Genomic DNA, 13,598 nt, shown 5'->3' with positions numbered 1-13,598 from the left:
AGATGGAAAAAGAACCACTTTTGAAAACTCAATTTTCTGAGTGATAAATCTATATAATTGACATATTTCAGAAAACAATGAAGACTTGAAGTTCCTTGTCAGAAGGTCATGAATCAAAAAAAAAATTTGGAAATTTCTATCCTTTTCCTTATCACCCTCATCTCTGTCAAGTCAGATCTATAGACAAGTCTGAAGCAGGAAAAATAATACATTTCTAGTAAATCACTTAGTCCTTTCTAACCCCAAAGAAAAAGAAGGATGCTGAATGCACTTCTATTTTTACACACTCATCACATAAAACTGAGCTGCCGAATCACTGTAATTACAATATAATCATATTATTAACTTAGTTCTATCCTACCATAGAACATATTATGTTACCAGTTATTATTACAGTATTGTCTCAATTTATTTGGAACTAAAGGCATTCTTGTAATTTGGGAAAGGGTTAAGTGTCCAAGTAGTAGTCAGTATCCACCAAATTCCCCTGTGATGGGGATGTTGTGTTCTCAACTTTTGCCTTTTTTGACCTGACAAATTAACCCTCTTCATACCAATGTGGGAAATTAGTGTTTCAATAAAAACAACAAAATTACAACAGGAGTAAAATTGCCTGTATCCCATCATCTAGCATAGAACCAGTGATTTTGAAGAGTCAGTAAAAAGCACTTACCACACCGATTCCTTCAAAAGCAAATACTGCAGTCCCAAAAAACAGTGGGTATTTCTTCCAGCCGACCACTGGAGGCAGTTTTCGAGGATCTACTATATCCTGAAGAAAACAAAGCAAAACAGTGTAAAGTACATTAGTTCCCTCTAAAATGTTGATTGATGCATTATGTTATAGGAAAGATAACTAGCAATGTTGACATTGCTATTTATAATCCCTGGTTTTCCTCCCAAACTTAGTCCTTTACACACATTTATAGCCACCTTCCCACACAGACACTTGCAGATATATTTATTCTAGGTTTCTATTACTGTCATGGAAAAATTTCACATTTAAAGTATCACACTGGTGTATATGAGGGAGTATCAGTTAAAGCACATTGGGAAAGTGTACATATAAAGCTTAATCTTCTGCAAACTTCTGAATTTTCTAATCTGCTTTCATACTGCACAGATATTCTTCATAACCATGAGGGACATTAAAAGAAAATATCTTTATTACAAGTTGAGTTCCTGCAGAGTAATTAATTACTATCTTCCCCAATTTTTTCTACATAACTTCTCCTGCCTCCTTGTCAATATCTCTTATTGCCTTCCTCCCCATTTTCCACTTCCCACTCACCAAAATATATATTTTTATTATCTTAAATGCTGCAATATTATTCTTTCTTTCAAAAGCACTGTAAAAGTCTGTATTTAGAGCATATCACAGATTTTGAGGCATCTCCTTAAATTAAGATGCCTCAATTAATTACACGATAATGCTGCCTTTCAGAAACTGTCAGTCAGTGTATATCTATCATAGACCAACTGCCGCATGCAACAAACACAACTTGCCACACTGAAAAAAACAGATAATAAACTTTTTATACTCACTCTAACAATATACTGGTAAATGATCACCAGGCTGACAGCCATGGACAGATTGGCAAGCAATGAAAGCAAGGACAGGCTCTTAAGGTCACGAATAAAGACCAGGAGGACCAGGAATGGCAGGAAACACAGCATGTATATCCGTAAATCAATATTCCTCTTCTCAGACGAACTGCTAGTGGCACTAACATTCATGGGAGCAATCTTAGTTTCCAAGAATCCTTCATGGACCTTTATTTAAAAATAAAAAAACCCACAACAAAACACACACAAAAAAAACCAAACCAAAAAAAAACCAAAACAAAGCAAAAAAAAACATGTTAGACAGTGGTAGTAGTGAGCATATAGTCACACTGCTGCTTTCCTATTGGGAAATTTGTTCCTCTGCTTCACATGGTGAATGACAGGAATTTTGCCTGTCCTTGTACTCTCGGTGTAGAGGGGAAGACAAGGTACTTCTAGCAAGCATTTCATCCTTAAGGCAAATGATGAAATCAGGACTTCAAAGCATCATTATCCCACCACAGACTAAAGTGGAAATCCACATGCACAGTTTTGATCAAATTCCTTTCAGAAAGGTAGAGTTTAGTAAACTGAAAGCAAGCAAGACAGAACTGGGCCTTAATCTTAAGAGTGTGAATCTTCCTAAGGAGAGTAAGGGGGTTAGATGACAAACTGCTATTGCACCCAAGTTCAGTGTCTAACAACCTTATGCCTTCGCCATGCACATGATAGCAGCATACATACAAAATGTTAGAATATGAAAACATCCATCTTTCATTTATTTCAAATTATTTTTTTTCAATCTTTACTCTTTTATTTATGAACATTAACTCAGCTTTAAAAACCATGAGCTCTAGGAGAGCTGAGAGTTCTGTACTCATTATATTGATATAAATTAACAGTAGCACAAAATGTGAAAGTGTATTAGGTTTTTTGGTACATAGTTCACAGGCATGGTCCCAAGACTGATTAATTTAAGGGCAATTCTTTCAATATGGTTTGTTCTCTAAAATATCAGTTATTCTCTGTGACATTGAAATAATAAGATCATAGATCCTGCTTCAAAAATCCAAACACATCAAGCTGTTAAATGAAAGGGGCAAGTACTACCATTAAAATGTTAAGTTTTTATTTAGCCACAGCATTCCTAAGCAAACACCACAATTACCAGTACTTAATGACATTTTTTATAGAGCAACTCAGGGCTATTAATGTTTTACTTTGAAGAAGAGGGTGAAAAGAAGAAATGAGGACAGGCTGGTGAAATGGCAGGTAATCAAGGTAATGCGGGCACTATGAGACTATCATGAGGTATAAGGAGTTAGTTGCTAATGGAAAACCAAGTGTATGTAAACCAAGTCATTCAACCTGGCAAGTTCAACAAAACTCAGACTTTACAAGTCTAGCAGAAAAAAAATTTTGCACAATTCACCTTATTTCCATTGTTTCAAACAATCCAAAAACTCAGAAAGATAGAATGAACTTAAGATCATTTTCTCTGTAACAAAAAGCATCATGCACTTTTTTTCCCATTATGAAAAAAGGAAAGAAAAAGATACAACTCTGCAACCACATGTTTTCCAGACATCTCACTTTAAATGAAAACAGACACTGGACATTATGGAAGCACTGATGGTTTCCACTTTGCAAGGATCTTAAGTGTCCCTTGCATGACATGTAACATCTGTTAGTTTTCATTAAGATAACAATTTTAGAAAACTACAAAGAAGTGCTAATTACATTTAGAATTGAATTCACAGAGCTACAACACCTCTACTTTGCCGAGCAATAATTCAAACACTTAACCAAATTACTTCCCTAATGGCACATAAGTTCTCTGCAGCAGTTTACAGCATTCCCACCATACTTAAAACAGAAATACAGAACAAGCACTTTAAGCCTTTCACTTTAACAAGTCTCCTGTGTTTACTTGCTTGCATGCGTTTCCAGATAGCCAGAGCTGCTCTGCACACAAGGACACGTAAAAGAGTTTTCTAAGAATCACAGTGTGATTTGAGCACACAAACTCAATTGAAAACCTCTACAATAATTAGTTAACCCAGCATGCCTTCCATTTATACAAATACCTGATAAGCTATTAGAAAAACATTAATAAAATATTTATTCCTTAAAAAAACCAAACCAAACCAAACCAAAAAACACCAGGCAAGATACAGTTCAGGCTCTAAAATACATCTGTAAAATACCACAGTATAAACCAGCTTCTACTCAAATAATTTCAATCATTCAAACACTTCAATTTTTTTCTTAAGACAGAGGTATTCCCTTAGTGTACACAAATCCTAATAAAAAGTGCCTGAAGTCAGAAATTTTATCTTTTTTTCTATTAGCATCACCAAATTCCAATTAGATATTCAACTGGAGTTTACTGGCTAATACAGTCGGAAAATGCAAGGTACAATATAAAATTCTATTCAAGTTTTGCTCTACTGTGATCAGCTACCTTGATGAAGGGGGTGATCACATCTCCATGTTGTGTTAGGTAAGTGTGGTCATACAAAATACCCGTAACAATTATCTGCCTTTTACTTTCACAAAAATACTGAGGAAAGCACAGAGAAAGAACATACTACAGCTGCACATAAACTCTCCACAACCTTCATCAGATGACTGAATGTTGATGTAGAAAGGGCAATAAAACTGCCTCCCTGACCCCAGCTTACCAAGTCCCCCTTGCACCCCTAAGATATGAGATGTATTCCTGCAACAAATCACAACACTGTATTCTGCTTTACAATATGGCAAGCATGGTACCCCTTCTCCTGCACTGTTCCCTGGCACAGCATTCACTGGAGGAAGGAAATGGGGTCAAATGGATTCTCAGGAATGTCATGACTTGCAGGAGCCTGCTGCAGATCCTGTTCCTTGCAATACAGTTTAAAGTAAGAAGTCAGGGCATCAAAGACATCCTAGCTGGGAAGGAAAAAAAAAAAAGAAAAATGAAATTCTGAACCTGAGCAGCACAGATTAATATTTTGCATAAACCAGATTTGCAATTACAGCTGTCTTTAGTCCAAGCTATGAAAAGCATGTGCTTCTTGTGTGTTTTTAACACAAAAGCTGCAATTCTAGGGGAATAAATGCCAGTTCCACAAAACACATGAAGTGTTCCTCTGCCCCTTCCTCTCTTCTACGCCATCTCTCATTTGAGTCACTTTGCCTTGTCAAGTCTGCTACCAACTACACAAAACACCGTATTCTTAACAATCTTCTCCATTCCCTCATCCAAAACCAGGGGTCTGGAGTCACTGAATCATAGAATAACTTAGGTCAGATAGGACCTCAGGAAGTCTATAGTCCAATAGCTTGCTCACAGTTCCATGAGCTATGGCATCACACCAGATTGTTCCTCTTCCCATTCTCCAGTTGGGTCTTGAAAACTTCTAAGGATAGACAGAGATTGCACAACCTGGACAACTGGTTCCAGTGCTTGACTGTATGGAAGTTTTTCTTTCCCTCAAAACAGAAATTCCTGTGCTGTTTTGTGAATGGTTTCTCTTGTCTTGTCATTTGACCTCAGTAAAGAACTTCATTCCATTTTCTAGACAACCTCTTTGCAGTCCTGGGGGGCGGCTCTTAGGTCCTCCAAAAGCCAGTTCTTCTTCGATGTGAACAAGCCCAGTTTCCCCAGCCCTCACAAGACAAATGCTTCAGCCCCAGTAATTTCAGCAGGCTCCCCCGAACCCACTTCAGTTTGTCAATGACTTCCCAGTACTAGGAATATCCAAAACTTGATAGAGTATTTTAGATATGGTCTAACAAATGTGAAGCAAAGGATGACAATCCCTTCCCTTTATCTACCAGCAATTCTTCTTTTCATACAACCCAGGATGCTGTTTGTTTGCTTTGCTGTCACGCCACACTGCTGGCTCATGACCATGAACACTGCTCTCCTAGTCTGACCACACAACCAGTGGTTTTTTTCCCCCAGCCAGTTGTCTGTCAGTCCACCCATCTATCCAGACCATAACAACCTTACTTAGATACAAATTTATTGTCAGAGACAGCATGAAAAACCTTGCTGTAAACGTTTATAAAGTAGCATCTAGTGATTTCTCATCATGTACAAATTCAGACTTTTTTTCTTACAGAAGGCAATCAAGTTGGTCAGTCCCTCGGTAAATCCATGCTGACAGGTTCCAGTCACTTTATTCTCCCTCATGTGCACAGAAACGCACGCCAAGAAGACTCAGTTCCTGATTTTCAAAGGGATTGAAGAGGCTGATTGGCTTGTAATTCTCCAAATTATTCTTTTGGCTTTTAATGAAGATAAACTCAACATTTGCCTCTCCCTGGTTCTCAAGAACCTCTCCAGTCTGTAAGGTCTTTCAAAGACTTCAGGTTTCTCCCAGCACTCTCAGACACATCCCAGTTTCCCTCTTTTCTTTTTGTCTTCAGAGGACAGCAGTGATACTGCTTTAACCAGATTTTGACAGTATAAAGCAGGTAATTTCTTACTCTCTTCCCATCTTTGTTCTGTGTGGTCACAGTTGTCAATGTATAAATGTATTTTGTAACTCAAATGGAATAAACCCTTTTTATTTGTGATAGCCTTCACCCTAATGAGATCGGACCAATCCCTGAGGATTACTCTGCTGTAAGTCTTTAGAAATATATTTAAAAATGAAGAAAAGTAGAGCCCTTTCTGAAACAGCCACGTTTACCAATGTCTATCCTATGGAGGATTATGGATTGGAATAGAGAAAAGAACACATGAAATGGTTAGTTAAGTTCCACTTACTCCCTAATAACTGCTGAAAGTGCACACACTTATCCCACACAGACTATTTCAGAGATCAGCTTGCCATTGGATGAAGAGGTTACTGTGAACCAAAACACTGCTAAAACCAGCACTATTGGCTTGGGTAAGCAGGAGGTTCCTGAAATTTACTCTGCACTGGCTATTACTTGCATGCATCAAAATGTGAAGCCCATGACGTCAAAATTAATATTTCAATTTGCTTGCCAAAAAAAAAGAAACTTTTTAAAGTTTCAACCGTTGACTGTCAAACTGTTTTAATTATGTCCATTATACACAGGTGAATTTTATGTATACACACACACACGTATATGCTGTGTAACTCATATTATGGACACAGTTATACTGATATAAATGCACAGGAGGACAGTTTATTCCCTTTTGTGGACATATATACCTTTAAACCAACTTTATATCAATAGAGCAGCTTTAACAGCATCAGTCAGAGCAGTACCACTTACGGGTTTAGACATGGCCACAGGAAATACCCCTCAAAGGTGTATTTTGAGACATGAAAGAATAGTGATCTTGCACACAGCCTCAGAAGAGGCAGATCAGATAAGACCCAGCAAGGGTTAATCTTGTGTGAGAGCTAAAAAAAACGGCAAGAGATACTGACAGGTAGAAGATAGCTGAGTAAGAAAGTAAACACAAAACTTACAGAATGTAAGGATCACTACTCTTCCTCTTAGAGTGCAGCAATAGGTTGTGGGAGAGTTGACAATAGAGAGCAGTAAAAAAACCCTCTCATGAAGATGAGATTATACTAATTTGTTCAGGTGTGGACTAACATCACCATCACTTTGAAAGTGTTTTCCTAGATTTTGCTTTTAAAAATTAATCAGATAACACTTAAAACTGTTCGAAAAGCAACAAAATACAAAGCAGCAGGAGGAATTTTTGGGTTTTAAACTTTCTCATATACTCTTTAGCTCAGTGCAAGTTTACTGCTGATTGTGTTAGGATGGACTATGACTCACTTTCTATCTAACCTCATCTCCTAAATACTAGAATTATTATAACCTCAGATTCCTATTCTGGACAACAGCCTATCACTGCTCTCTGCTAGTGCATCACTGCATATGGCAGTCATGCTGAGCCAAGAACAGCAGACACTGACTCTAACTGCCTCTGTCCTAAACAAAGCAACGTGATCTGAAGTGTCAAACACTTCTCTAAACTACATCAGGAAATACCATTATGGTTTTAGAAAGGAAGTACACGGCCACTGAAATCACTAGGCATAGTGATATCCACAGACAAAAGACTTCATCAGGAGTTATTTCAGTTATTCAAGCATTAACTTACATGCTGGTGTGATGTCTGAAACAGTTTTCTTCACCTGATGTCTCATTTACATAGCCCAATCACAGCATCCACCAACTTAAGCTGTATCCAGGAAGATCAAACACTTACACAAATCTGGTTATCAGGTTCCTTTTCCGCTCAGAAAACAACTAACGCATAGCTAGTGTTTGCAAAAAATTCAGTTCAACCTATGAATACACTTCTTACAAGAACTATTTCAGAGGCAAGAAATAATTCCATTTCATTAGTCCCTTCAACTGAGACCACTGTTTCCTGACCTGTATCTCAAAACCTGCTCTTTCTGTCATACAAATTATAATGCAGAGGTATTGGTAAAGGAGTGCCATTAGTAACATTTTTACCGTGTTCTTCTTTATCTCAGTTCTCGCCTTCTTGCCATCCCCTTTCCATCTGTTCATCTTTCCCATTCTCTCACTACCCCAAATCGTTACAGATTTAAGGCTGTAACAATTTGTGTTCTTTGGTGCCCTCTACGGGACAGATTTCTGCAATCGAAAGTTGCCAGGAAGAAACCCGACTTCCACCTCCCAGAAGAGCAAGAACAAGGCAATCTAAATTAAGTACACTTGAAAGTGGAACTTCTGAATTGCTAATGACTTTAATCCATTCATAGTGTCCATGTTACAGGTCTCTGCAGCTACTGCTTCAGCAGCACCTGCTTTTCTGTAAGAGCTTTCAATTCTTCCTCAATAAAGCAGCAAAAAGTTTCCTGAAAAAGGTTTCTAATTTTTTTTCCAAACCTACAAAAGCCAAGGTCAACAAGTGTTTAGTCTCATCTTCTACTCAAGGTCACAACGCATATGTGACAACTGGTTAATGAGCTACATATTTGATAGGAAAGGCTTAATTTGAACTTACATTGCAAGGAATGCAATAAAAATCTCACTTTGGAAAGCCAGGAAAAGGACATCAGAGAGGATTTTTAGCTATTGAGACAGATTCTTACAGTAGAACTGTAGTTTAAAAGGATTTTTTTTTTCCTCCCAAGACACAAATTACAGAGTATCCAGCTTCCAAATACACAAATATACCCTATCTCGACAGGATCTTCATCCAGAGAACTTGGAACACTTTTTAGACACGATATAAATACTCATCTCCAAGAGAATGAACAAAACCCATACTATCTTCTATGTACTAACTGCCCAAGGGGACACTCTTTTTCCTAATTAAAGGTAAGCTATGTCAAAACACCTGTAGTCTAGTTTTTGAGTAGAATAAGAATCTCATCATCATGACTGGGCTTCGCGAATGAAGATTTGGGAAGGGCTCTACCCACATTTGTTACAAGTGCGCTGGTGGTTAAAAAGGTCAATACGAGATAGACATGTCTGGTTGCAAAAGGCACAGCAGAAGGACTCCTTAGGGGGAATATTCTGCAAGACACAATTCTTTCTGTGTTGTCTTTTCTCCTCAAGAGTGATCCTGCGTGTGTTCTCAAAGGAAGCAGCAGTGTTATAGATGGTGTGTCTCCAGACCTCCTGATTGGAGGCCAGAGTAGACCAGTTATGTTGATCAACATGGCCAAGGCTGAGATGTTGTTAAAGGGAGTCCTTATATCTTCCCTTCGGGGCTCCTCTCTTGCGGCAGCTGGTGGCAAGTTCACCATAAAGCAAGATCTTAGGGAGGCGGTGGTCCTTCATCCTTGAGACGTGTCCTGCCCAACGCAGCTGTGTTCTCAGCAACATGGCCTCAATACTTGTAACTACTGCCTCTTCTAGAACAGATGTATTGGTCACATAATCTGACCAGTGGATGTTTAGGATTGTACGGAGGTAGCATTGATGGAAGTGTTCTAGGAGACGCAGGTGGCGGCGGTAGATGACCCATGATTCAGATCCATATAAGAGAGTAGACAGCACTATGGTTCTGTAAACACTGATCTTTGTACTTTTCTTCAAGTGTTTATTTCGTCAAACTCTTTTATGAAGCTTTCTGAAGGCACTGTATGCCTTTGCTAACCTATTGTCTATCTCTCCGTCGATCTTACCATCTGAGGAGATGAGGTTACCTAGGTAATTAAACTGCTGGACTGATTTGAGCTCTGATTCACCAATGGTGATATGGGGATGATGGAAGATGTCCTGAGGTGTAGGTTGATAGACAACTTCTGTCTTCTTTAAGCTGACTTCTAGTCCAAAGAGCTCAGCAGCCTCTGCAAAGCAGGATGTTAAACGCTGCAGAGCTGCTTCTGTGTGGGTGACAAGGGCGGCGGCGTCAGCATAAAGCAGCTCCTGGACAAGATGATTTAAGTATGGGCCTTCCTGTCCAGAACAAGTGGTGGATCAATCTAGTTGAAAAAACTCAATTATGCGTAGAGTGATCACAGAGGATTCTATGAGGCCTTGAAAACAGCGTATGGGCCTACATACCAGGTCCAAAGCCCTCTACTCAGCACCGATGGTCAAACATTTCTGACAAATAAAACCTCCATTCTGAATCGATGGTCTGAACCCTTTCAGACTCTTTTCAGTACTAGCCGTGTAGTTCAAGACTCAGCAATTCAGTTCATCACACAACAACTGGTGAAGAATGAATTGGATACTTGTTCCCGCTTTAGGAGAAACTCTTAAGGCCATACAGCAGGTGAAAATTGGCAGGGCAGCTGGGGTTGATGGAATTCCACATTAAGTCTGGAAGCATGGGGGCCAAGCACTCCATGCTAAATTTCATGAGTTTGTGGTACGCTGTTGGCAACTAGGCAAACTACCATCAGACCTGTGTGACGCAGTCATCATCACTTTGTATAAGAAGAAAGGAGTAAAATCAGACTGTTCAAATTACCGTGGTACTACTCTGCTCTCCATTGCTGGCAGAATAAGAATCTACACGGATGATTAATGCTCAGTAACCTGCCATACCTTATTCCTCACACACTTCTCTAAATACAGGAGCATATAAAGAATCACAGAATCACAGAATTGTTTGGGTTGGATAAGATCACCAAGATATCAAGTCCAACCTGTGACCGATCACACCTTGTCAACTAGACCACAGCACTAAGTGCCATGTCTGATCGCTTCTCGAACACTCCAGGGATGGTAACCCCAACACCTCCGTGGGCAGTCCATTTCAATGCTTAACAATCCTTTCCATGAAAAAATTCTTCCTGTTGTCCAACCTGAACCTCCCTTGGTGAACCTTGAGGCTATGTCCACTCATCCCGTCATTAATTGCCTGTGAGAAGAAGCCAACCCCCACCTCACTACAACCTCATTTCAGCTAGTTGTACAGAATGATAAGATTCACCCTCAGCCTCCTTTTCTCCAGACTAAACACCCCATCTCCCTCAGTTGCTCCTCATCAGACTTGTCCTCCAGACCCTTCACCAGCTCCATCACCCTTTCCTGGACAAGCTCCAGCACTTCAGTGTCTTTCCTGAAGTGAGAGGCCCAGTACTCAAGTACAAGGCCTCACCAGCGCTTCTACAGACACAGGCCCAGATTCATCCTCATCAGGTTTATGTCAAGTGACTAACCATAATCTCATAAGCAGGAAACACAGCAAAGCATATTGGTAGAGTCCAGGCATCTTAAAAAGCCCGTGGAGGAGCAAGCATCACAAACTCAACGTGCCTGTGTTTGAACATCCAACCTTCCTTCCTTCCATGGACCACCTGCTCAGACACACAAACTTCTGCCTGCAACTGCAGGGTGTGCAAAGGGGAATGACCAACACACACAAGGGACCCTGTCAACAGAATAATCTCCACCTATGAGAAAGAGCTTAGAAGGACTGGAAAACAAGAGACAAAACACATGAATGAAAGCAGGAGCAGCTGTCATGAAAGTCATAGGCATGGTTTTGTTTCCTTTTGTCAGTGATGGATGGTTGAGGTGAAGAAAAGAGATAGCTGGGTTTTATTGAAAGGTTTGGGATTGCTGGGGAAGTGTATAGGTATTTGTAGTTGTGGTGACTCATTTGCAATTTTTAGTTGATTTAACCAACTTCAGGGACAAAACTTGAAGTAAACTATGTGACCAATTGCAAAGCGTTCACAGAAAAGCAACAACAGTTACTAGATTCTATCATGTCTCCCCTCTATTAGATATTAGATAGAAGGGAGACAGGATAATAATATTCAAAAATATAAACAGTATCCACAAATCGAAAAGAATAAATCACTTAGAGCTAGAACATGAAATAAAGGACTTGCAACATTGATAAGAAATTTTAAGCTTCTACAAAGAAGCAGCTGTCTAGTAGATAAGAAAGCATTGGAACTGACTACTGAGGAGGCAGCGGAAATTTCAATGTCAGGCATTTTTAGGAACAAAAAGTCAGGATTAGTTTAGATACAGTGGATTCTGCGAAGGGAAGTGACTAAACAGGAACAAAAGAAATATTCCAGTGACAGGAAAAGGGTAAAATATGCCCAGGAAGTTTGGGGTAAAAAAAGGCTGTCAGCAGAAGGCCTAGGGGAAAAAAAAATTCAGGGACAACTGGCTCCTCATCCAGTTTCATCCTTATTTTCTATCGCGTCCGCAATTAAGTTTTAAATTCAACAAACAAGTCAGAAGGCAATAAACACTTTCACAAGGTCTGAGTTCCGTTCACTTTGGACATTGCTCCTATTTACCAAAAGCTTTATAGGGACAGGAAATAAAAGTGAGGAAAAATTAATCTAAACCCATAACTGCTTCCATATGGCAACATTACTCACTTGTTTCACATTTTCTGCCAAGAACACAACATAAACACCACAAAATCCCAGCTGTGTTATCACTAAGAAAAAGTCCACAATACACCTGAGGAAGAAAAAACAAACATACATTATAATTAAGATCCAAATAATTAACCCATTGTTACCTAACATGCAATTACTGCTCCTTTATTCAGTAATCAAAATGCAACACTCAAATGCCACATAAATCTCGCAATTACTGCAATACATGCTTCCCTTATGGCAAGACAGGGTGGGTTTTGTGTGTGTGGTTTTTAAGGTAACACTAAGTAGGCATCACAGTCTCTCAAAAAAAAAAAAAAAGGTACTCAACATATTTTAAAGTGGCATAAAATGAAATTCAAGGATTTAATGTGGTACAAATGTTAACAACAGACATACATATTTGATGCACCCTTTAGCCCCCAACACAGCAGTTTTCCACCAGGTCCAGAGATGAAATGTCTCATATGCAGTCTAAGACATAAAAGTTGCATCAACTCAAGATAATACTTTCACATCTTACCAGGCAGTTCTATGTCAATGTACCCAAATAAACATTCAGACACTGTATATTACTGAAAAAACACTAAACTATGGTTCAGATTGTTTTTGAAAAAAAGTAATACACAATAGTGGCCTGAAGACATGCTGTAATGAAGCTCTGCTAGAGTTAAGCATACAGCAGAGATCTGCCCCAGAGAATGGATTTGCTGCAGTACAGTGTCTCTGGAGATCCAATTGCCATTTGTGGCTTGTAACTCTTAGGTGCAATAGAGAATTGTCATTATATATCAGTACAAATCAATTTTCCCTCTAATTGAGCTCTTCTCCATTCCTACAAAGTCATCACGAAAGATCTTAAAAGAACTAGCTCACCTGTTGCTTACTTGAAACAAAGTAATAGCCAAAACCCCTGATGCAAGATGCTGCATCCTTGAAAATAACAGGAACAAAAAAAATTCTTCCACAAGTGAGGTAAAAACCACTTTAAATTAACGTTGAGCAATATGTTTGTTCCACTATTCACAATTTCACTACTGCGCAGTCATACTACAAATTCCACAAACAGCTCTACAGCAACAAATGGCAAAGAAAAATATAATAGTCTTTTTTAAAAGAGGGATAAAGTATTTAACAGAGAAACAAGCTATTAACATCTTCATGTCATTATTGCAAAAACAGTACCTATTTTATCCATTATTTGTATGTTATATTTAAACAGGAAGCAAAGCAATTCTTTGCTTCCTTTCTGAATAAATCCATTAAAGTAATTAACAT

General features: G+C 38.8%; 1 protein-coding gene across 2 annotated transcripts in view; it reads right to left on the bottom strand.

Annotated features, from left to right (window-relative positions):
- SLC36A4 (solute carrier family 36 member 4) overlaps positions 1-13,598 on the bottom strand; it is a 91,605-nt gene that overhangs the window by 65,313 nt on the left and 12,694 nt on the right. For both annotated transcript variants that reach the window (XM_027647076.1, XM_027647146.1), the window contains exons 6-8: positions 12,318-12,402; positions 1,546-1,773; positions 674-772 (exon numbers count right to left, since the gene is read on the bottom strand). In XM_027647076.1, coding sequence (XP_027502877.1) covers positions 674-772; positions 1,546-1,773; positions 12,318-12,402 — 412 coding nt within the window. The remainder of the gene's footprint in view (positions 1-673; positions 773-1,545; positions 1,774-12,317; positions 12,403-13,598) is intronic.

Source organism: Corapipo altera, unplaced genomic scaffold (assembly GCF_003945725.1).
Source record: "Corapipo altera isolate COAL_440 unplaced genomic scaffold, ASM394572v1 0, whole genome shotgun sequence".
Lineage (NCBI taxonomy): Eukaryota > Metazoa > Chordata > Aves > Passeriformes > Pipridae > Corapipo > Corapipo altera.
Note: the sequence above shows the minus strand (reverse complement) of the source record. Positions and strands in the feature narration are given on the sequence as shown.